The sequence below is a fragment of the Protopterus annectens genome, chromosome 1.part2, assembly GCF_019279795.1.
Source record: "Protopterus annectens isolate FY-2018-M chromosome 1.part2, PAN1.0, whole genome shotgun sequence".
NCBI lineage: Eukaryota > Metazoa > Chordata > Ceratodontiformes > Protopteridae > Protopterus > Protopterus annectens.
In genome coordinates, this window is record NC_056727.1 from 120,403,298 (window position 1) to 120,426,272 (window position 22,975).

General features: G+C 41.0%; 1 protein-coding gene across 1 annotated transcript in view; it reads right to left on the bottom strand.

Moving 5' to 3' along the window:
* The window catches only part of LOC122792336 (reticulon-4-like), a 223,266-nt gene extending 201,320 nt beyond the window's left edge, over positions 1 to 21,946 (bottom strand). Inside the window, exon 1 of the mRNA XM_044060134.1 lies at positions 21,351 to 21,946. Coding sequence (XP_043916069.1) covers positions 21,351 to 21,744 — 394 coding nt within the window. The 5' untranslated portion in view covers positions 21,745 to 21,946. The remainder of the gene's footprint in view (positions 1 to 21,350) is intronic.
* Positions 21,947 to 22,975: the final 1,029 nt, after the last annotated feature.

Here is a 22,975-nt window from a genome sequence, read left to right on the forward strand (position 1 = left end):
GATGTGGACATCCTACAAAAGGGCCTCACTGAGACAGATGCCTGATGTCAAAGCCATGGTCTCAAGCTCAATGCCAAAAAGTGCATGGTCATCCCTTTTGGTAAAAACTCTGTACCCATGAACTACCACATAGGCGGCAGTCTACTTAAGACACTGAAAGTGTGATGAGAGACCATGGGACACAAGTGGACAGTAGTCTCTCCTTTGATAATCACATCGCCACAGTAGTCAGGAAATCCTTCTACGTGGCACACCTCATCACAAAAGGTTTCTCATCCAGAAAAAAAAAAAAGGAGGTCATTGTTCCTCTCTACTCATCACTCATTAGACCCATTATAGAGTACAATGCCCCTTTTGGTATGTACCTCACAAGACAAACTGGAAAGGCCACAGAAATACCTCACAAAAAGAAGAATTATCGGCCTCAAACAGAAGATGCCCTACGCAGACAGTCTCAAAAGAAATCCCAATCCCTCAGAGCTACACACTAGGGACCTAAACCTGGTCACCACAACAGACAGAACATACTGGAGGGATATATTCCCATCTCAAGAGACTTCCCATACTCTGGAATAAACTACTATCTATATCAAACAAAGCTCCTCATTAGCAATCAGGAAATTCACCCCGGGGATCATTTCTGTGGCTCTGCTCGACAGGGGCACAGGAAAATCATTTTCTTGGGTGGCAAAAGCCACTGTACCATTTGGCTAGGCTTATATAGGCCCTAGGGCCAATAGCCTAGTGCCTACCTATGAACAGCAGAAATTAAAACTAACATCCATCAGTTAATTACACCTCTAACACAGTACTGGAAAATATTTAACTGGAAATACTTGGAGCATTTTTAACATCAGATAGAATTAAAAAGATCAGTACTACTACAAATGTTTTTTGCTCGAGGTGTGAAAAGTCAAATAAAGCAGACTGGATTCATATTTATGAATGTAATAAAAAAATTAAATTATATTGGAATGGAATCAATTTTTTTTTTTTTTTTTTTTTTTTTTTTTACAAGCTTTATTTAATGAACCCTTTACCTTAACTAATGTACTGATAATTCTAAATGTAAATAAAGGTCCCTACCTGAATAAGACAAATATGTATTTGTTATGGACAATACTTGCTATATCTAAGAAATGCGTAACCAGAAGGTGGAATTCAAATACACCTGACCTTGAAAGAATTCTACACTTTTCTGAAGACAACTGCATTGATGGAAATAAAAATCAAAGAATTATGAATCTATTCCAGACCATTGGTAAATAATCCTTGGAAGAAAGTTATATTTTTGCTGGACACTCTGCAGTAAATCAATATTGTATCTCTGATATGTTATAACATTTAATAACATACAATGTATATAATTGAAAGTCAGGCCATTGTAAATAGTGTATAGTAGTTTAAAATGATTATATTTTAATCAAAAATAAAAAAAAAATTTAGGAACAGGGGTTAACCATGCCATGTGTGAGAACCTTTAATGACTCCTGGATTTTGATGTGTGGGCCCAACGCAAAGGTCCACTGCATCTAATCTGTGGGGTCAAAGATTAGATCAGTGGTTTACCATGTGAAACTTTTCTTGCTACAGAGATTTTGTCCAAGATTGGCCTACTTCTTTCTGAAAACTAGCACTGAACTCCCAGTTCTGTGGCCTCAAACAAATGAAGCATGCAAAGATATGCTTCCAGAATGAGGGATGGACCACTAAGGCAAAGACGTTTTTCTTTCCACAGAGCTGATGTAGTGGGTGGTAGCTGTCAGTGACAAAGACAGTAGCTGTTGCAACAGTGACAAAGACAGCAAACTCCCAAGTGAACAAAACACTACTTAAAAGAATAGAGGCCACCATTATCAGAATACATGAACAGAGCCTTTAAATTATCTTGGAAGGAAAACACCCAAGCACCCTGGTCTGCAGCCCTACCGATTTATGGGGGAAAAAAAAAAAAACACACATGCTTAAGAAAACTGAAATTAGGAAGAAAAAAATAATCATTTCACCTTTTTCTTGACACTTTCAAGTTTACTTCAGGATATAAGCTCATGATAAGAGTGACAACAGAATGGCAGCATAAGTATATTTAACCCTGTACTAAACAGGACATGTTCTCATTTTCTTTTGTAATCACAGATTTCCACATGTTTATACAGTGTGCAATTACTGTTAATTATGCTTCCTACCCTTATGTATTTTGTTGTATTATTCTTTGTTTTATGTCAAAGAATGTCAAATGCACTGGGACAGAGTGGTTAAGCTTTGTTACCTCACAGCAAGAGGTTCCCTGGTTCAATTCTCACCTGGGGTGCCTTCTGTTTGGAGTCTGCAGGCCGTCCTTGTGTTCAAGCAGGTTCTCTCTGGGTGCTCAGTTTTCCTACCACATTCCAAAGACATGCAGGAGGAGGACTGGTCACACTAAACTAGTCATAGGTGTGTGTGTGTGTGTGTGGAAAAACTACCATGGTAGGGCTAGCCACCCAGCGGTGTAAACCTTGGCTCTAGAGGACTGTCACTGTTGAAGTCCCGGCCCCATGTGCAAAAAGAAAAAGGGATAGTGTATGGATGGAAATGTCAATTATTGCCCCCCCCCCCCCAAAGCAGCTTTTTTTCCCAGCCCAGGGCTTTGCTGAAAAAGAGTTTCTCACCCAGTTATACTCTTATACTTTCCTGTTGAACAAATGCTTATAAAATCAATAAAAATGGGACAAGAATAAAAAAAGTGTGCGCGTGTGCGTGTGTGTGGGGGGGGGGGGGCACAGCCCCTACCTACCCCCCCAACACACGTGTTAGAGCACATTATGACAGGTGGGGTCAGGTACGGAATTGGAGAACTACTACAACTCATACAAAGGAAAGGAAATTACACTTTAGTCTAGTCTTTCCATCACATTACAAGATGGATGCAATTAAATGATTCTTTTGCTAATATCTGGATAAATCAAAAGGGAACAAATACAATTAAAATTTGTCAAGAATAGGTCAAGAGTTCCTACAGTTTCATGGACAGGTTCTTAATCCAGAGACTGCCCATGCTATGGAATAGACTTCCCATACATGTCAAGCAGAGCACATCGCTGACCCTCTTCAAGAGAAATCTTGAGTCTATGGAAAATAGAAAAATTCACCCAGGGGATAACTTCAGTGGCTCTACTCGACAGTCACTGGGAACCAAGGTCGGGAGCACGATGCCAGGGTAATCCTATGCCTAGGATTGTAAAGGCCACAGGGCCATCAGCCTAGTTGCACACCTATGAACCCATGTACCACGAACAGATACCTAGATAAATTTCAAAGCATGCTTTAGAAACCTTATAGCCATTAGCAGTTCTTCATGAAATCTAAAATATGTCTGCCAAATACCATTTTTTGCGCTCACTGGAGAGATATTAAACTGATCAGCAGCACCAACAGATATGTTGATTTTATAATGGCTTCTGCTGCACACACCCCCCCCCCCCCAAGACAGATTCATTAAGGATAAACCATGTCTGTTTAAAAGACTAGTGCAACTTCTAAACTGTTATTCCGCCAATATCGAAGGCGGACAATTAAGCCTAGTTCCCAAACAGTCAGTCAAATAAGGTCACACCACTGACTAACAAAAATGTTATTCCAAAAAAGCTAATTTGCAAACCACGTCCCACTACATGAATAACTTTGCTGTTCAACAGTATTAATCCTTGAAAGCATGCAACTCATTTTAAAAACAGATAGCAACTGAAAAAGATCTACCCAATGAATACCCATCAATGGATAATGTCCAGAAACATCTCTGAAGCATCCATTAGCAAGCCTTATTATGGACTGGGTCAGAGAACTGGCCACTAGATTATCCTCTTTTTGGGCATTACACATTCCTAGAGTTAAGATAGCAAAGCCCCTTCCAAACCAGAAGAGCCATCCTAAGACTTGTGCCTCCCGTTTGACATACTACATCACTGTAGTGCAGTCCATGTACACCTTCAAGGGGCAAGGGCCAGAATCAACTCTTGATGTTGATATAAATCAGACTTCTGATTTGGGGGGGGGGGGCAATCAGAGATCCTGAACTTTCATTTCAGGTGATCACATGAAGCTCCCCACCCCAAATCTGAGACCCTGAACAGTCTCAGAACAGTTCTCGAGATGGGATGACAGGCTAAAAAGGTAGGTCTAGGCTGAGAGCAAACAGTTGATTCTGCCGCTAAATTCCTTCTTTAGGCAAGGAAGGAGAGGTACAGTGAAATCTAGAAGCTGGCACTACAGCAGCCAAACAGACTCCGGGTACCTTTGAAACTTCCACATATGCAGTCAGGCAACAGGGGGGGGGCAAGGGAATCTAAGAGGCCATGAATCCTAGGGCCTGAAGTAGATAGTGAACCCAAGACTTTGAAGAGGAGAGGTGATAAACTCCAGATCCTGTAACAGGCCACTGGGAGAAGCTGCCTGAAGCAACAGGTTGTCTAGATAAGAAAAAAAAAATCTAAATGCCTTGGAGCCTGCAGAAAGTAATCACAGGAGCTAGGCATTCTGTGAATACCCTTAGGGCAGTACATAGGCCAAAAGGCAAAGCAGAGAACTGAAAATGAAAGGGGGGGGGAAATGCAAACATTTCCTGGAAGAGAGAGTGAAGAGATATATGAAGGTAAGCATCCTTCAGATCCAGAGACATTTGAAGAGTAAGCACCTGAAAAGAGGGAACCCTTCAGAATCTCTCCCGGCTCAACACCTTTCTGAATTGCCCCCCCCCCCCCCCCCAAGAGCCCCCCTTTCAACATGCATCCTGGAATAAAAAAAAATAAATAAAAAAAAAAAACACACACACACACCTTTCCCATAAGGGGAACAGGCTGAATGGTAAAACAGGGACTTTAGAACTATGACAAAAAAGGAGGAAGCTGCTCTAGGGGAGGTTGAGGAACCCCTGAAAAAACAGGGAGAGACTTTTATACCATGAAGTAACCCGGACATATGATAGACAGAATCCAAGAGTCTTAAGTGATAAGAAACCAGTTTGGAAGACAAAGAGAAAGCTGAATGGACCAAGGAACCTGGTGGTGGTGGTGGGGCAAATTGTCAACGAGAAGCAGACTTATCAGATAAGAAGGAGGCTTCTGGGCCACAGCAGTCCAAGAAGCCTTAGAGGCATCTTGCCTACCACCCTTCCTGCCCTTGGAGGCCTGGAGGGGTTGCCTATGGACAAAAGTAGATCCAGAAGGACAGTTCCTGTAGAACTTAGAAATAGAAGAAAGAAAGAAAAATAGGTTTAAGGTTCTGCAAGGCTTTGCCCTTCTGTTGAAGAGACTTACAGGTCAGAAGCAGTAGTCCCAAAAAAAGATGTTTATTATCCAAACGAGCATTCAACAAACTGGCCTCAATATCCTCGGGCAAAGACGTGAGACAAAGCCAAAAATAACACCTCATTACAGACAAAAGCTGCAGCTCTGGAAGGAGCATCAGCAGCATCATAGCTACACTTGATAGAGTGGTGAGCCACTTGAGAAGTAGAACCTAACACAGATGATGCAGATTTGCCTTCAGAATTAGGGAGGTCAGAAAAACTGGCAAGCCTGGGCAATCAATGCCAGAAAATACATGGTCATGCAAATCTGGTAATTAATAGCCCTAAACGCAAAAGTAGCAGCAGTGTCAACCTTCTCATCAATCCTCTCCATTGTCTTACTAATCTTATTCAGAAGGCAAAGGTTTGGAAGAGAGCAAGAGTTTGGAAGGTTTGTCAGAAAAGACCGCCCACAGTAGGATCAGCAGAACGACGCAAATAAAAATTTGCAGAGATCTAACAGAACTCACGGGTTTCTTGGGAGGAGGCAGAAAATCAGAAGACTTGGAAGCAGCGATGAAAGTGTCCAACAAGGCAGCAAATACAGAAGACACTGCAGATGGTTTAGGAATATCCACCTTAAGCAACTTGTATCTTCTCAGATTACCAGACGCTTAAGAATCCCACTTACAGTATTCCATCACCGTAGCAATTGTGTCCATAAAGGACAGTGCCTCAAAAGGAGACTCCGGGCTAATTGGCTTGTGGTTCTGAGGAGGGGTGCCTACGGCGAAAGAATCTGAAGAACAGGACAAGAAGTCAGACTCCAAATCCTCATCCAAGGTATCTTGATTCCTAGGTCATTTAGAAGGGATAGAGGTCCACGGAGGAGCAGGCATTGAAACCCCTTGAGAAGGCTACAGGGCTATCAAGACAGAAAACAAGTCACAAGTAAACTCTTGCCATTCCCTTTGAGGATTCTTAGGATGGACCAAAACGTGCTTCATCTTTTGTCTTTTTTTTGGAAGGAATGTCAGCTCTAACAGAGGAGGTTCCAAACCTTGAAGAGATTCAGTACAAGTACTTGAACTTCCTCCCCGACCAATATCTGCGGAATCCCTCTAGGACACCATTTCCCCTTCAACATCCATAGCAGACTCCTTCAAAGCCGGGGGGGGCATGCAAAAAGATGGATTTATGCTGGCTTCCAACAAGGTTGTGGCACAGGAATCCAATGTAGATGCTGAATGACCTTCAAAGCAGTTACCCACTTCAGGGATGTCCAGTGGAGGATAAACAGCTAAAGAATCAAGCAGAGACTTCTCGGGCTTCTTACCAAAGATGCATATCAAGGTTACAGGATTCCACAATGTTACTTTCAGCTATCTTATTCAAGCCATTGGTTTTCAAGATAAATGGCCAGGAAAAAAAAACAGCTTCAATGTCTTGCGCACAAATGCCTTACAGATGGTATTGGAGTCAAGGTTGCAGAAGCAACCAAACAAGAGACTATTTGTGACTATCCTTGAGAGGAGAAGGGGGGGGGGGGACACCACACACAGAGCACTTATCTGACAGCTAGGTATTCAGCACAGCAGCAACGCATTCAGACCAACGAGCAAAATGGTATTCAGACAGGCGACAAAGAATTTCTGGGTAACAAGAGTCTTGTCACTTTTATGCCCTACACCTTGTTCAGGGAGCGTGTGTGACTTAAGGCACATACAAAATCATAAGGCTGCAACAGTGATACAAAAGGACATCATATGCTAAAACCAGGTAAATCGACTCAGCCAAAGCTTCTGTTCAGACATGACTTGTGAGTAATGTCTGCTTAAGTAACTTGGGTTAGATAATAGGCAAAAATTGGGGCGTTGGTAAAAATTAAATCCTCAAATACAGGATGACCATTAGCAGCATATAGTTTAATCCCCTGCATCCTATCCTGGGTACTGTCAAGTATAAAAAATTACATGTTTAAGAATTTTTAACAGACTTAATTTTGTCTCCACTGCCAACTATCAGCCCTCCTTTTTCCAACTAGCCAATTTGTTCCACCCTCACCAAAGATTAGGAGCAGACCAAGTAGAGCCATCAAGTCACATAAGAGATCTGTTTTGGTTTTATCCCCGAAACTGTGAATATCCAGTAACATACTCTGGACATCAGCATGTAGCGAACATCCCCAAAGGTATCACTGTTCACTTCCTTAATTTGAAGGGTTACAGCAAACTGCCCTACATTCTAGGTGCCAGCGTTTCTTTGCAGTCCTCAGTCTCCACTGGGTCTCTACCCACAGGAGTGTGCACTCACGACACATGCCCCCTCCCCCAAGAGGGGTGAACCAAGAATATTACATCACTCCTCCCTTCTCCACACCAGCTCCATTAATTGCCTAAGGAACTAGTTAAAGACAGGCCATTTGGGTCACATCCAGGGATTTATCCTACACCAATGGAATATTAGCTCACTTGCTTTTTTTTATCCATTGGTTTAATTCGTGTTTTAGCAGTAGAGACTTGCACTGAAAAAGTGAGGCAGAAAAGCTCTTATTTGTTTAGATTAAAATACACTTTTCCCTCACATATTATGTGAAGAAAAGCTACAGGCAAATGCTGTCTAGACTTGTCAGTAAACAAAGACTTAACACCTTAAAAGCTAGGCATGTCTTGCAAACATGTACAGTTCACCAGTAGCACAAGCTTAAAAATGTTCACAACACTGTACGAGACAACTCAAGAACTAAAATCAGTTACAATACATACAAATAAATGCAGTGTGTGTGCGCGCGCATATAAGGGACCCCACTCACCCATCAAGATAGGATTAACTTTTGGGCTTCTGTGGCAATTTTGGGGCATTCTTATTACCATCTCATTATGTGCAGTTATTTATACAGCATTTCCCTTCTATGCAGTCTACATTTAAAATGTGCATCACAGGTTAGTGCAACTTTCCTGTACTATGGGGACTGCTGGTCCTCTCAGCATGGGTACCTTATTCACCAACATTATTTCCAAGGTTTATCACTTTCATCAGAAGCCCCCTCCTTTGGATACCTTTAACTGTTCCCCCTTTGGATATATTTTACTGGTCTCTATCATGTAATGCAACCCAATCCCCACTATCAGCACATGTTTTAGATCAAATGATCTTGTATCAAAAGTCCTGCTTCTGTTGAACCTCTGATTTGCTGTGAAAAACCCAGTTGTAATAAAAGTCACCAACCCAGACCTTCAGGGAAAGGAGTTTCCTGTTGGGTATGGGTTGTGAAAATTGTGTAGCGATTAGTGCAATTTGTTCAGGACTGGAGCCCACATCAAAAGCCTACAAAGCCTACAATTGTATGGCACTTTATTAGCGCTTTTACAGCCATGACTGGTATTTAAAAAAGAGCTTGTTTTAAACCAGACAGGCCACTAGACATCTAACCAGTGGAGGTCATAAGAATAGAGGAAAGCCAGACAGCCAAGTTAAGACCATGGTTGTCCTGTAGTAAATTTTTAGTTCAGTTTTATGCCATGTTCAGAGGTAAATGGGGTGTGTTGTACATTACAAATAAATTTATAGTGGCTGTTTTGGGATAATTTAAAGGTACGTGTAAGATATGCTTGTGTGTATGCACAAATATTTACTTGCATGGTTATGTTCAGAGGTAAATATAGCGCTTTTGGCATAACCATAATAGATGGTATAAGGGCAGTTTCAGGACAGGTTGTTTTTGCAGGTGAAAAAGTTTGGTTACTTACAAACATTTTTTTAAAACTGTTGCACGTGAAGTCTTGAAGTGATATAGTGGTGCTGTTGGAGTATTTATTTTGCCCCCCCCCCCCACCTCACTGTGCACAGCAAGTTAAATATAACATCAATGTTAATGCTTTAAAGGCCGAAATGCATTTTTTCTTAACCTGCTTAGATATTGAGTGCACTATGGGCACAAAGCTAAAAATCAGTAGCAGTTTTGAAAGTGAATGGCTGAAATGCCTTGTCCATCCAGGGTGCTTATTTTCAATGTTTAGATAAAAATTAAAAGCATTGGAAGCCTTAACACTGTCTTCAGAAGTAAAATGTTGGTTTGGGTATTGTGCATTTTATTGTTGGCGTGTTTTTCTTTGTTCTGTAGGGTAAAAGAATGTTAGGGCTTTAGCAGCCAAAAATGCATTTTTTTCTTGCCCCGTAAATGTGGAGTGGGCTTTTAGCACACAACTAAATTGTCAAAATGCAGTGGCTGCTAATGACTTCAGAGGGTGCCTTTATTTTTTCTGCTTAGAAGAGGCTTCTAATGCCACAGGAACATACAACTGCTACCAGCTGTTAATTGTGAATGTCTTTCCAAGTTTAGCTTCAGGATCTACGGCATCATTATGTCCATAATCATTCTACCTCTTAAAAATGTTTTATTAGGATAAATATTTATCTTTCCTTTTTATATTTTGGCTGGTAGTTGCACAAGTGCAGTTTTGAAATGTTATATTACATTCTCACAAACTTTGCAATGGCTTACCACTATTTCATGTAGTATATAATTACTTTCAAAAGAATTGCTGTACCTGCAGAATTTTCTACCACACTTGTACACAAGTAAAAACAAGTAGTGTTGTGCCACTTGTACTAAAAACATGTATGCGTACATGTTCAACTGAACCACATGTAATACAGCCAATATGCACATATGCTGCTGCAGCCAAACACTAAGGAAAAGGAAGGTAGTCCCAACAGGCATAAGTTTTACACAAGTATACCTCAACAGTCTACTTCTCTGGAATGTCCAGGCTGACATGCTTGGCCACACCCTCTGATATCATACTGGCCATATTCTGTCCCCCACTTAGGATCCTAACATTAAATTAGTTTAGCATTATTATTGCTGTAAAAAAGTATAGTTGTGCCAGCTGCACTTACCATGACAGTACATGTTTAAATTCCTCATTGCTGCAGTAGCCTTTTGGCTACAATATTTGTTTCACATCTCGGAACCTAGACAACTTTGCAAAGCCCAGATTCCCTCCCACACCTCCATTTGGGACTGCCAACTGGACAGCCAAAAGGAGGGAAATCCACAGTCGAGAGTAAAGAAATCTTCAGGACCTTCTTGCCCATACAGACAGAAGATTATCTACTTACCCTGAAACTTTAGAGAAGTAACTTGCATAAAACTTTATACAGGAGCAGGATGGTGATTGAAGTAACTTGCATAAAACTTTATACAGGAGCAGGATGGTGATTGTGCGCAGCTGCGGCAGCAGTGAGGAATTCAAACCTCTATTGTTATGGTAAATCTCAAGCCCCTCTGAAAAGAGCCTCCTGGAAAACTCCGCGACACAAAGAAGATAGCTCTTCAATGCCAAGAGTGGACACTGAACAGCCAGAGAGGATTTGGCTAGTTCCCCAGTCCATGGTGGTGGAAGAGACTGCAGTGCAACTCAGAAACCAGTGAGTGGTCTGAGGAACACTGCGTACTGGCATGTTCGGGTAGTTGTTTTTAACAATGCTTAACCTAGCTGGCACCTATCATGGAGGATTAAATGCTCCATTATATTTAATCTTAATTGGCAACACTGACTGAAATTGTGTGTGGTTTCATTTTTTTTTCAGTATTATGCTAGTACCTGTTAAATGTTCCAGAGGTCTACAAGTAAATATAGTGTCCCTTTGTTAATGTGCAATACACCTCGAAAGAAATACAAAAGCTTATCATGCAAGCTGCTTAAATTCCACAAACATGGATTATGCAAAGGGGGGGTAGCACCCTCCCTCTATAGATCACCAAATGTCAGAATAAAGAAATTTTTGCCCCCCCAAATTCGGGAGTCATGCAATATTCTCTTAAGGTACAGTAACAGAGACTGAACTCCAGCATACTAAGATGTCAACATGTAAAGTCACAAATTCAGCATTTTAAGCTATGATCAAATGGCAAACAATAATGTTACTAAGCTCCACTTAACAGATCCAGAATACAGTTGTACATTATGATATGCAGCTTTAGACATAAACAGCTCACCTTCAACATGCCAAAACAGTCTCCCCTTCATTATCCAGAATCGTTTTTTTTATTTATTTAATATATAAACAGCTTTATTACTACTACTGCCATCACTTCCCAGAGCATGCAGGTTACCAACTCAGTTATTCCACATTATCCAACTGTGGAAAATACATATTGCCTCCAAAACGCAAGCTATATTACCATGCAATTTACCAAGCAGATGCATTTTTTTAAAACAAGCATCTGTACTAGACTAAAAGAGCATTTACAGTTTTTTTTTTACATTCATGTTAAACATGTATACCTCAAAATTAAAACAAAAAAAGATACTATATAGGCACTATGTATATTCAGATGATACCAGACCATACCCGTATATCAAAGCACAGCTGTGAAAGTAAACTTACCCCAATGGCACGGTTGCAGTAACCTAAGCTATATGGGTCCTAACCCCTCCTGCCTCTGGCCAACTTAAAGAGCTTTAGGCACCTAAGTTGTGCTCCTGTGTCAGGAGTTTGAGCACAGTTCCATAAAAAGCAGTAGGAACAAGGAAAGGCTTCAGTTGTGCGCCCAGGAGGGAGGCAACAGCCATGAACAAGGTTATGAATAAACCAAACCATGTGTACAAAAAAGGATGAACCAAACCATATCATGGCAACAAAATATACAACAGGAAGCAGGAGGGGGAAGAGGCTACTGCAACAATGAACTAATAGGACATCTACTATTATGTACTGCAACAATGAACTAATAGGACATCTACTATTATGCACAACTATATTATGTTCAGACACAGACCACTGGTGAAAGACCAAGTTATATGGCTAGAATCCCATGCCTTAGAGTGCAAGCAAAATGTTGTAGGCCTACTAAGACTTCAGGAGCCCTTGGAGAATGGTCTTGACAAAAACCTGTCCTGGACCTGAAAAAGATGTACAGTTTGTAGTGCTTTACAAGTGTACAGAGGACTGCGTTGCTGCCTCCAGAACACTTAAAAGGCCATCCCTTTTCAGAAATCCAAATCGTCCTTTAAATGGACGATAACCCTGCCTGGAAGTGGCTTGTTATTGCAAGTATAATTTGTTCGAGATCAGGAAAGAAGACTGGGAGATTATGCCTAAACTGCTAGTTTACAGTTAAACAGGAGTTTTCCCCTCAAAGAAACCCTGCCCTAAACAATGTACAGCTGACTCACAAAGACAGCTTGTAACTCAGATACTCTCGTAGCAGATGTCAATGCAACGAGTACAACAGTACCTCATATCAGTCTGCGAGCTGGTTCAAAACGAAGGCACGGTAAGCTTCTCAAATACCAAGTTCAGAGCCCAAAGAACAGTCACCCGCTTCCTTGGTGGGAGATTAAGTTAACATCCATTTCAAAACCTGCATCAACTTGAGTAAGGTTAGAAGGTGGAGAATCCAAGCAGTAATTTCTGACAAATGCCCTCAAGAGGACTACAAAAGGCCAGTAACTAGCTCAAACAAAATAAAGAACAAAAAGAACAAGGCATGAACAGGATCCAGATTCTTTGAATGGCACCAACTACAAAATATCTTCCAATTACACATTGGAATATTTTAGTATCAGATTAGCACATTTATAGTAACTGTAGCACAAAAAAAAAATGGATTGCAAATAAAATATGCTTAGTCGACCAAAAACAGCCGTTACAGAAGCATTAGAGGTAGTTAGCCATTAGCTTCTGCATGTTCTCTTCAAGGATAACATTTTAACGTGTATACTTGAAAATGTAACATTCTAACCAGTTCAAGTACTAGCTAAATACTTTTTCTTCCCCAGCTTATCCACTGCTTTCCCATCTTTAGAGGGAATGGGGTTAGTAGCAGTAACTAGTTTGGCAGAAGCAAATTTGGATACAGAATAATCTCATTCTGGACTCACTGAAAATTCATCTTAGAAAGGGTTAGTAAAAGAAACCTCCTCAGTCAGTCTCTTTAGAAACAGGTAGCTCAAACAAGTTTTTCAAAGTAAAACCACCCCCTTTTGACATCTGCTCTTCTGACAGAGAGTCAGAGTCAGTAAGAGAAGGAACCATTTTCCTTTTCTTGCCTGAAGCAGTAATAGACAAGGGAAAAGCAGTAATAAGTTCCTTGGCAATTCCCAGCAAGTCTGCCCTGTCCACAGAAATACAGAAGACTAAGTTTCTCAATAAAACTGCTTCCCCTGACAAAACGGACTCTTACTTGGCACAGTGTCCTCAGCTTTAACACTTCATCCCGACCAAGTGAATACCTTTCACTTGCCCATACCCTGGTCATTGGTGGCTGAAAAGGCTACAAGACTAGGAGAATAATATGGGTGGTCTGGGAAACAAGCGGCCACAGCAGTCTTGCTATCCAGTAGCAGGGGCAGAAGAGCTGGCCAGCACTCAGGACTCCTTAACTTTCTTCTTTTTACAAACAAGCGAGAATATTGAAGCAGAGGAAGAGGGGAAGGTGGACAACAGGGCCCAGACAAGTCTGCAAAAGGTAAAACAAAGAACATAAGACTCCGCAGTAAACAAACCGCTGACAGTCCCCCCACACTGTCATAGTATCCTGCCCCAAACACAAAATTATCTTAAATCAGCAAACTTTCAATCAAAAATAAAACACTCAGAAAAAGTTCACAAGCATAAAAAAATCCCAAAACGTTACATGCCCCAGCTAAAACAGAATTCACAGAAACAGTTTTCTTCACATAATAGGGGAAGGCCTTCCCCACTGGGGGCTTGTCTGCTCACATCATGAAGCTAGACAGTTCCACAAAACCTGCTAAGAAGGGCTCATTTTGGTAGGGGAAGCAGCCCTTGCACAGTCTTCAGCATGAAGCTCTACTAGAGTTCCTGACAGTTGGAGACTGGGGAAGGCATTCAAAGCTCTGCGAATCTGGCCATTTGAACAGAAGGACCCATACAGCTTAGGTTATTCCAACAGTGATGTACAGCTTTCATATGTTCACAGATGTAATGATAGGCCCGTCCTTCAAAATAGAACTAATGACGCAAGCATTAGACCTGTTCAGATAAAAACTTGTTAAAGCTGCTTAGTACCTCCCCATATCACACAATCTGCCATAATGACAGATCTCCCCAGAACACTGACATGCTGAAAAGACATGAAAAACAAGAGCGAGTTGGAAGGGGGGGGTAGAGAGCCTATACTTTATATTGTGAAGGCTGTACCCAATAGGGGATACCTGTAAAACACAGTTTTCACATCGAAGAGATATGCCATCCAGAACAGAGTTCTAAAGCAAGCCCTTCTATAAACACATCCTTACAAAACATTTCCTGGATGATAGCATGCTCAAAAAGGAGGACCTGGCCATCACAACTAACTTGCAGTATCTTGCCAAGATTTTGGGGGCAAAGCAAGTAAGCTACTATTCATTAAGAATAGGAACAAATATGGACCACAAGAGGCTAGCCACATACATTTTTAAAAAGTACACAAATTGAGGGGGGGGGGGGGGGTTGTCATTTACAAGCAGGAAACACTATCCACCTTCCAACTCTGGCAAGGCTGTTCATAGCCATAATGAAAATTATGTCCACCCATACAGTCATCAAGCAAGTTTTGCTTTACTGGACCTGTACAGGTATTCTACAGGCTGTGAATGCAGAGAATTAGAAACTTATCCTAGTCTTATTAATTGATGTAAACTTGGATCCCTTGGATTAGCAGATAAACTAGGCTTGTGATGAAATAGGTCAAACAGGATTTGGTCTTCATGGCTCAAAGTACGCCAGAGGTCACCTTGGAGCAGCTAGTAGGCCGAATATAAGGAAAGGAGAGTTGTGCTAAATCGGCCAGGATTTAAGACATGCAGCAACGTTGAAACTACTCCAATTTACTTACATACGGAAGTCAGAATAATCATATTTACTGTGGCAAAATATATGCAAAGCAACCATTTTTAGAAAGTGAACCTGAAAAAAGGATGAAGGCTGTCTACAAAATTAAAAGAAAGTTGCCAGTACACATCCAAACGATGGAGCAGAAGCACACACTGATTAGAGCAGGGAAGTGACGAGACTGATTCATGTTTTTTTTCTGTTGACTGCTTCTCACAGTAACCCTATCCTTATGGAATACCAAGTTAAGGATTAAAGGAATTGCATCCCAAAGTCTTCTGACAGATACAACTGCCACTACAGCGGGATATTTTCCAAGTCAGGTACTTAAACTGCAACACAACAACTGCAAGAAGAGGGGGTAAAGAACAAATTTCACAAGGGCATACGATCTTGAAGGCAAGGTATTAGGAGCATGCTACTTAGAAAGGCTTTACGCATCTTAAGCAACGGTAATAAAGAAGAACAGTATATCATCACAAACTGTTACAAGAATAGCTTAACCCACAGTTCATCAAAAAAGTAAAGTCTTTTACACATGAACTTTAAGGAGGAACCAAGCCACATGACTTTGCATTTTCTTTGAGTATTTTCTTCAGGAAGATCATCTTTTGCATAGAAAAAGGATTACTAGCCATCAACTAAACTAAAAAAGCCAAGACGTGAGCCTGTAGGGAGTGTCCAGATATGGTTGGACAAAAGTCAAAGATTAGTGGTACTTATCACAGGTTTGCCTCCACCCCCTAGACACAGCATGCAAATCACAAAGAATGAGGGATTGTTTATGAAGCAGTAAGATGACAACTCACTCTTTGCACTGGGGTACCAGCCTCTCTTCACAAGCAGCAAAAGTGTTTAGGATGCCACTGAATCTGTGAGTGGCAACAGGTCTAACTGAGTAAGAGCTACACAGGTCACCTCCCAGTAGGCTGACATACAAGAGGGAAAAGGCTTTTATACTGTCTGCAGAGTTTTTACAAATGGACTCTTGTTTACATACATTTATTTTCCCTTTATGAGAATGTACTGTAGTCATTGCAATAAGTTGTTGGACGTGTACATACCAATGGGGCATTACACAGCCAATGATGGGCCCAATAAGTGCATTATACAGTGGAATTATTCCATCCCTGGATCTAGGCAAAATATCTTTAGATGCAAGCTGTGTGGATGGGGGGGGGGGGGGGGGTACATTTTGATCATAGGACAGTTAATTAGGTTCCCAACTTGCTCTACAGGTGAATTCCTTGGCATCCATGCCTCAAGTCACACAAGTTAGTTACAATTACAATAGTCTACATCTGGTAAAAGGCAGCTCATCCTATTTAAAAACAGGATAGACTCCACAAGTTCTCCAGGCTTATCCTACCTATGCAGCATACCCATATGGTCAAAAAGACCCAAGCATAACATCCAACTTACAGTGCCTTGTGTTTGACATTAGACCTTGCAGCTGTTGTATAAATATCCACAGCTGCCATTTCAACAAGGTAGTTGCAGATATTAACAACTGCTTTAGCTGAACAAGGTTTCAGTACTCAAAGTAAAAGACTACAGCGCAAAATTAGTTTCACAGACATCCTACCAAGTAATTTAAAAATGTTACAAGAAAAAAAATGACCCATCTTCATTGATTAGACTCACCACATATAAAAGATTATCCAAAATCCTCCCAATCCTTTCACAGCACTGACTGAAATAAACCCACTGAAAGCAGCACCTCCTTAAGGTACCTGGGGATCTGATTAGACCAATCACTAAGCTTTCATGAGCACACAGAAGAGTTCAGACACAAGATCAGTCTACTCTACTGAACAGACAAAATACCTTTGTTCCCATCACATCCAGTAAGTTTTGCTATAGTTTGAAAAGTAATCTTTGCTCAGCTTTGAGTATGGTCTTCCTTTATTTGCATGTCTGTCAACAAACACTGCCACCTCCAGACCCTGCGTCAATTCACATCCTACTCACCATAGAATGACTACCAGTGCCTTACTCTTTTAAAGGCTAGTTTGCTTCCAGTATAGGGTAGGTCAAATCTTTATCTTGAAGAGTAACAAGGAAACAAGAACTAGACACCAATCTCTCTCCTACTCTTTTTACTGTGACCCAACACCATACCCCAAGAAAACAAACCAAACCCAGCCCTTCCCTTCAAAGCTCTCTCTCTTATACTGCACACTATTTGCTACTGCTTCTCCATACTGGCCCCAAAACTATGGTTAAATTAGGCAGAAGCCATTACCAATCTCAAACTACTCCCTGTTCAAGCCACAGTTAAAATTTTCATCTCGTTTTTGGTCTGCTCCTCAAAATGTGTGCTTTTCTGGCAACTCACCGAGGACTGAATTCACTAAACAATGACATAACACAAATCCTGTTATTGTAGCAACTTTCTAAACTTACAAGAGCAATAATTAAAGTCACTTTGGGGCCTTTGTTCCCCCATTATTGTAGGTTATGTTCAGATTTCTTGAGCTAAGAGGTTGACAGACAATGGCTCTTCCCCCACATGAAAAATATATTTATTATTTAAATAAATTACACTGGTTGCAAGTTACATGTAGTCACATGTTCAGTATTCCACCTACAGTGCAGCTTGTTCAGGATTTGCTCTCAAATCAAATAGTCTCACTGTATTCTGACAATATAAAAATGGCAACTTTTGTATACCAAGGCTAACTATTGGGGCTATACAGATTTCACATGATATCTGCAATATTGAACTACTCTTTACGGGTTAACCTCAGAGACTACACCAAGAAGCAGTCTACTTATTTTAAGATGGTCGGTCCAATGCAAGCGTACTGAGAAACATCTTTCGGGCAAGTGTAAAAGTTCCAATCTGCTTGGCTCAAAATGAAAGACCCCATGGCAGGGCCAGTGTTAGCATTTTGGGGGCCCCAGCAAGTGTCAAGCTGGGGGCCCCCTAGACACTTACTTGTATCACTTGTTACTGCCACCCCTCCCAAGCAACCTTAGTTCACGCTGCAAGCATTTTAGCAGTAGTACAGAGAGACATGTAGCTGCAATGCTCTTACATTACAAAGTGTAGTTACGGATGTTTAGTTGCAACAATGACATTACAGCAACTGCATGTACAGGTCTGGATTCAAGTGACACACTCACACTATCTTAAAAGGGTCATATCACAGTACCGCTCTGGTTAAACAGTCTAATCAGAAAATTAATGCATTTTCCCCCAACCAACAGCTTTTGTGGGGGCCCATATTCAGTGATGATTAAGGGAGTCCCCTGCATCCATTTATACAGACTGGGCAGTGAGGGCCACCAGAGTCTGAGAAGATCTAAGTGTCTAATTGTTCTGTGAGGTATTTTATGGCTTACATTTTTTTACTGATACCCAGAAGAATAATGTAGGTTTCCTAGCATTATTAGGTGTGTGCACAGATATGGATACTCAGAAGAATAAACGTATGTGTCCTAGCATTATTGGGTGTGTGCACAGATAAAAAAAAAAGAAAGTCAGTGATATTTACACACACACACACGGATAAGGCATAGCAGTACTAGTTTTATACTCATTCTAGCCAACAGCAATACTTTGTGCAACACTTGTACTGCCACAACAGATCAGTGAATGCGGTTTAGCAGTCAGACAGCAGCAGAGGTAAGTTGCTTTCATTTACTTCATTTTGGGGCAATGCATACCTACCAGTCCAGGATTTCACCGACTGTCCCCGATTTTGCTCATACTTTTGCTTTGTCCTTCAGAACAAAAAAATTTGACTTGCTGATAAGATTACAAACAGTCAATAAATCCAGACATTGGAGTTTTATACTTATTGTCCAAAAATACACGTTGATGCCAAAGGTGTTATTCTATTAACTTGTGAATGAGTAATGTTTAAAATCTGTTCCTGATTCTGAGTCTTTATTCTGCTATTATTTTTGGCACGGCACTGCACTGAATTCATAAGAAAAAGCTGACAGTTACAGTATCTGGTGTGCTGCCAGTATTTATAAAACTCCCTGAAAGACAGAACCATCCCTGACGATCCAAAGCATAAGCTCTTAAAATACAAGGTATGGACTTAGATCAGTCACTCTGAGCTGCTCATCTCTCTAGTGTTTACCTTGCTCATGTTCATTATCAACTTTATCCTAGCAGAGTCATATCACAGCCATGTTCAGGTAAAAGAGCATAACCAAGAAATTAATACATTTTTATTCCTCATTTTTCTTCATTTTTCTCCAACAGCAGCTTTTGTGGAGGCCCCACACAGTCACGGATGATTAAGGGGGACCCTGCAGCCACAAGTACTGCCGGAATCTAAAGCTGGCTATGTAGTTTTAGTGGAGAAAATATCCGACAGCAGGGTTTAACTATGTTAGGAGCACTATGTCAGTGTTAAAATATTTGTTGGAATTGTCATGACTTACTTCATAAAACACTGTTACTATAACCAAAGATGTATTTGAATTTTAAAGGAAATATAAATAACAGTTATTGCCCACCTGTTTATTAAGTATACTAGAATGCTGTGCTTGCTTTTGTTGGTTTGACAGGTTACAAAATCTCAGGCCAAGATAACTTGCTGTGGTTGGGGCCCCTGCAGAACAGGGGGGCCCTCAGGGTTCGCTGGTGCCTAAAGCCAGCTATGCCCTATGGCTCCGGAAGATGAAATTGACATCTGTGACCCCCACCCCAAAAAGGGGATCAGGAGTTCGGCAGATTTAGGTTATCTATATTCTAATGCGGGGGGGGGGGGGGGCAGCCCACCTACAATCGCACACCATGAACACATCTTGAAAGCTTTTAAAGTGTTTCAATACACGTTTTAGCAACGAAAATGATCTTGCAAAGTAAACGTGAATATAAAAATACAAACTACTAACGAAAGGCCAGGGGAAAAATCCAATGACATTTTTACACAGAGTTACAACGGTACTGCCACCTCACAAAGCACTCCGAATCAGAATAAATATCTTTATTCAGTAGCCACTCCTGAAAATATTTTGGTGCCACAAATCAAACTAAGCTCATTACTAATCAATGCATCAGGCTACAAAACACTTACGAAACAATATATTTGGATAAAAAGTGCGTCGTTGCTTAACTGTGCGCAATTTACGTACACTCAACGACAGAAGGAACAAGTCTTAGGAGAAAAAAAATCACGGCAGTTGAGAAAAGTACCGTCACTGCACGAGAACCAGTATAATACGCAGAACATTGGAGTGCCAAGAAATGTAATTCCACCCCCATAAACAGGTTTTAGACGCAAGCGCCTTTTCAGCAATATACAAGCCAGTTGGGGAATAACACCCGATCACCCTAACAAGCCTTATAATTATCCTTTGTTACTCGGTCAAAAAAGATAGACACCCACCCTAACTACAGCAGACTACTTTTGGGACAGGCCCCAATGAGAAACCATATCACAACTCGGCGTAGAATCAAGACCCGCCCTCAGCAGCGCCACATGTACCGGTGAACCAAACCCCACGACCCCTCCCAGTATTGTGGATAGCTGGCCTACCAAGAGCCGTTGTCTCTCAGCTAGTTGTCACTAAGCGACGACGACAGGTCTTCATAAAAGGATACAAAAATGGTATAAGACGGCACACATGTACTGTGTGCGAAGCAGGACTTTACTTCCACATATACATGGCTCCGTTTCCCCATACATAACCTCTCGACGCCTTATCAGAACTATGAAACTGACATCCCACCCCAGTTGTCAAGATTAAATACCAATAAATAATACAAAGAAATAAGGTCTTACTCGCTTAACTGGATAGAAACTGACGGCAGTCAGGTTTCGTGTGAAGTTTACTGCAGCCTGTAAAACGTATACTGGACCACAAAGAGCAGAACAAACACTACGTTTTAGCCCAGTACAAAAATCTCGAGAACAACCCCACCTTTCCCTTTGGAAGTGTGCCTGGGATGCGCACATTAAGCAATTTGGCTATATCTTTGTGAACAATCTAAGCTCAACACAAACACACACGTTCATAATAAAAAACCCTACCTATGTAAATCAAGCACAATAATATTCGGTCCCTGTAGATGGCCCCAAACTGCTACAGAACTCTGAAAGGCATGTTTCAGCCTTTATTTAATAGGAAAAAACAATGCGTCAAACCAGAACCATTACAACTGCTAAACAAATAGTTTTACATACAACTACCCCTCTTCAGTTCCGAACGTCACAGTGTTACAATATCCAGCCTACTGTGTTCTTCAGTTTTTAGTAAAACAATCATGACTTACCACAACACGTTGATTCTGCTGTCAAAGAAGTCACTTGCACATCGTCGCTCGGCACCTGCTTAGTTGTGGGTTTGGACTGCGTTTTGTCTTCTTGACTCCTGATGTCAGAAATAGGCGAATGAGGTACCTCCTCTTCTGCCTTTGGGGGGGTGACGTCCAACTTCATCGGTTCCCAGGCGGTGGACACCGGCTGCCTCTGAGCATCACTGGGAGAATCCACCACTTGCGCAGTAACGGGTTGCATTTCTTTTGCATCTACTCTTCCATCCTCTTCTTCCCGCGCCGTATAATCCGGTACCGTCAAATCTTCTCGACTTCCATCTCCAGAACTCAACCGTTCAAAATCGCTAGAAGAAGAGGACGAGACCTGCGGCGAGTGAACAGCATCTTCCATGATGTCTGAATAGCACAAAATTTATGTGGGGAAATGTTCTGCAACCACAGCTACAAATAAATAGTTATTCCTCTCCGGCTGTTAGTGGTACTTATGAACTCAAGGATGCTGGGCTCTGCTGTACTTAGCCTGCAGAAATGCGCCACCCGGTTGCAGTGCTCACCCCGCCGAAAGCCAGTCACGCCCAGTCTACTGCAACACTCCCAGCAAAATATTTTGTCTTCCTGAAAATCAAATGATCGACGTGCCCTTAAACTAATGATAACAGAGGAGTTTCGTTATGCCACGCCCTTGCGTATTGTAATTTGCTAAGGAGGGATTGACTTGGATTGAGGGTTTAGCTAAGGAAGGAAAACAGTGAAAAATATTGCTTTACCTGCAAAGTTAAGAAGAGTAGTAATAAGGCGAACGCGAAGAAGTCAGTGTAAAATATTGAAAAGTTAAGTCTTATAAGTATTATTTTTAAATGAGCAACATGACTTGTTTTCAAATCCCAATCGATGTACACGAAATTACAGCTTTATCAAGGCTGCCCTTGCTTGCTTACGGACACAAACTTGCTGTAAAACTGGACTACACTGACGCGTCATTAGCGTACATTTTTTTGTAATTTTATACGGGCGTCTCTGCATAAAATTCTTGCTCTTTCTCCATCTTTTGGCAAGGTTTAGTCAGTTGTCCTGATTAACAGGAATTAGTTTAGTTTTATTTGCACTACTTGGACCCATGGATTGGACTAAAGATTTGTTTTCGGTCACAATCTGCTTGTAATTCGTACATCTCTTGTGGCATGCACGTCCCTGAGTTATTTAAACGTCTTTATTAAATCACATTTTAAACGCACGCACATTAAAAAAAAATCATAGTAACATGTTTGTCGTTATTTTCATGCAGTATACATATATTATTTTTAATAATTATCGTTAACTCCAGTATTGCATAAATGACTGTCTTCATATCTTAAACTCCACTTCTCCGATTTATTCTGCTATATTGTTTACACAAATTCAACTTGTATGTCATTTGCTCCTTTCCTTTTCTAAATATCCCACTTCCAGTTCTTACATCTCATTTACAATATTCAGTACTTAAATAGCGGGGTTTTAGATTTTGAGTTCTATTTTCTAGTAATTGCATTTTGGCTCAATTTTTTGTGTTGTCCTTCAGAGATATTTGGTTAGGACACATACACCAGAAAGTTTTATGTCAAAGTGGAAAGGAGCGATGAGAA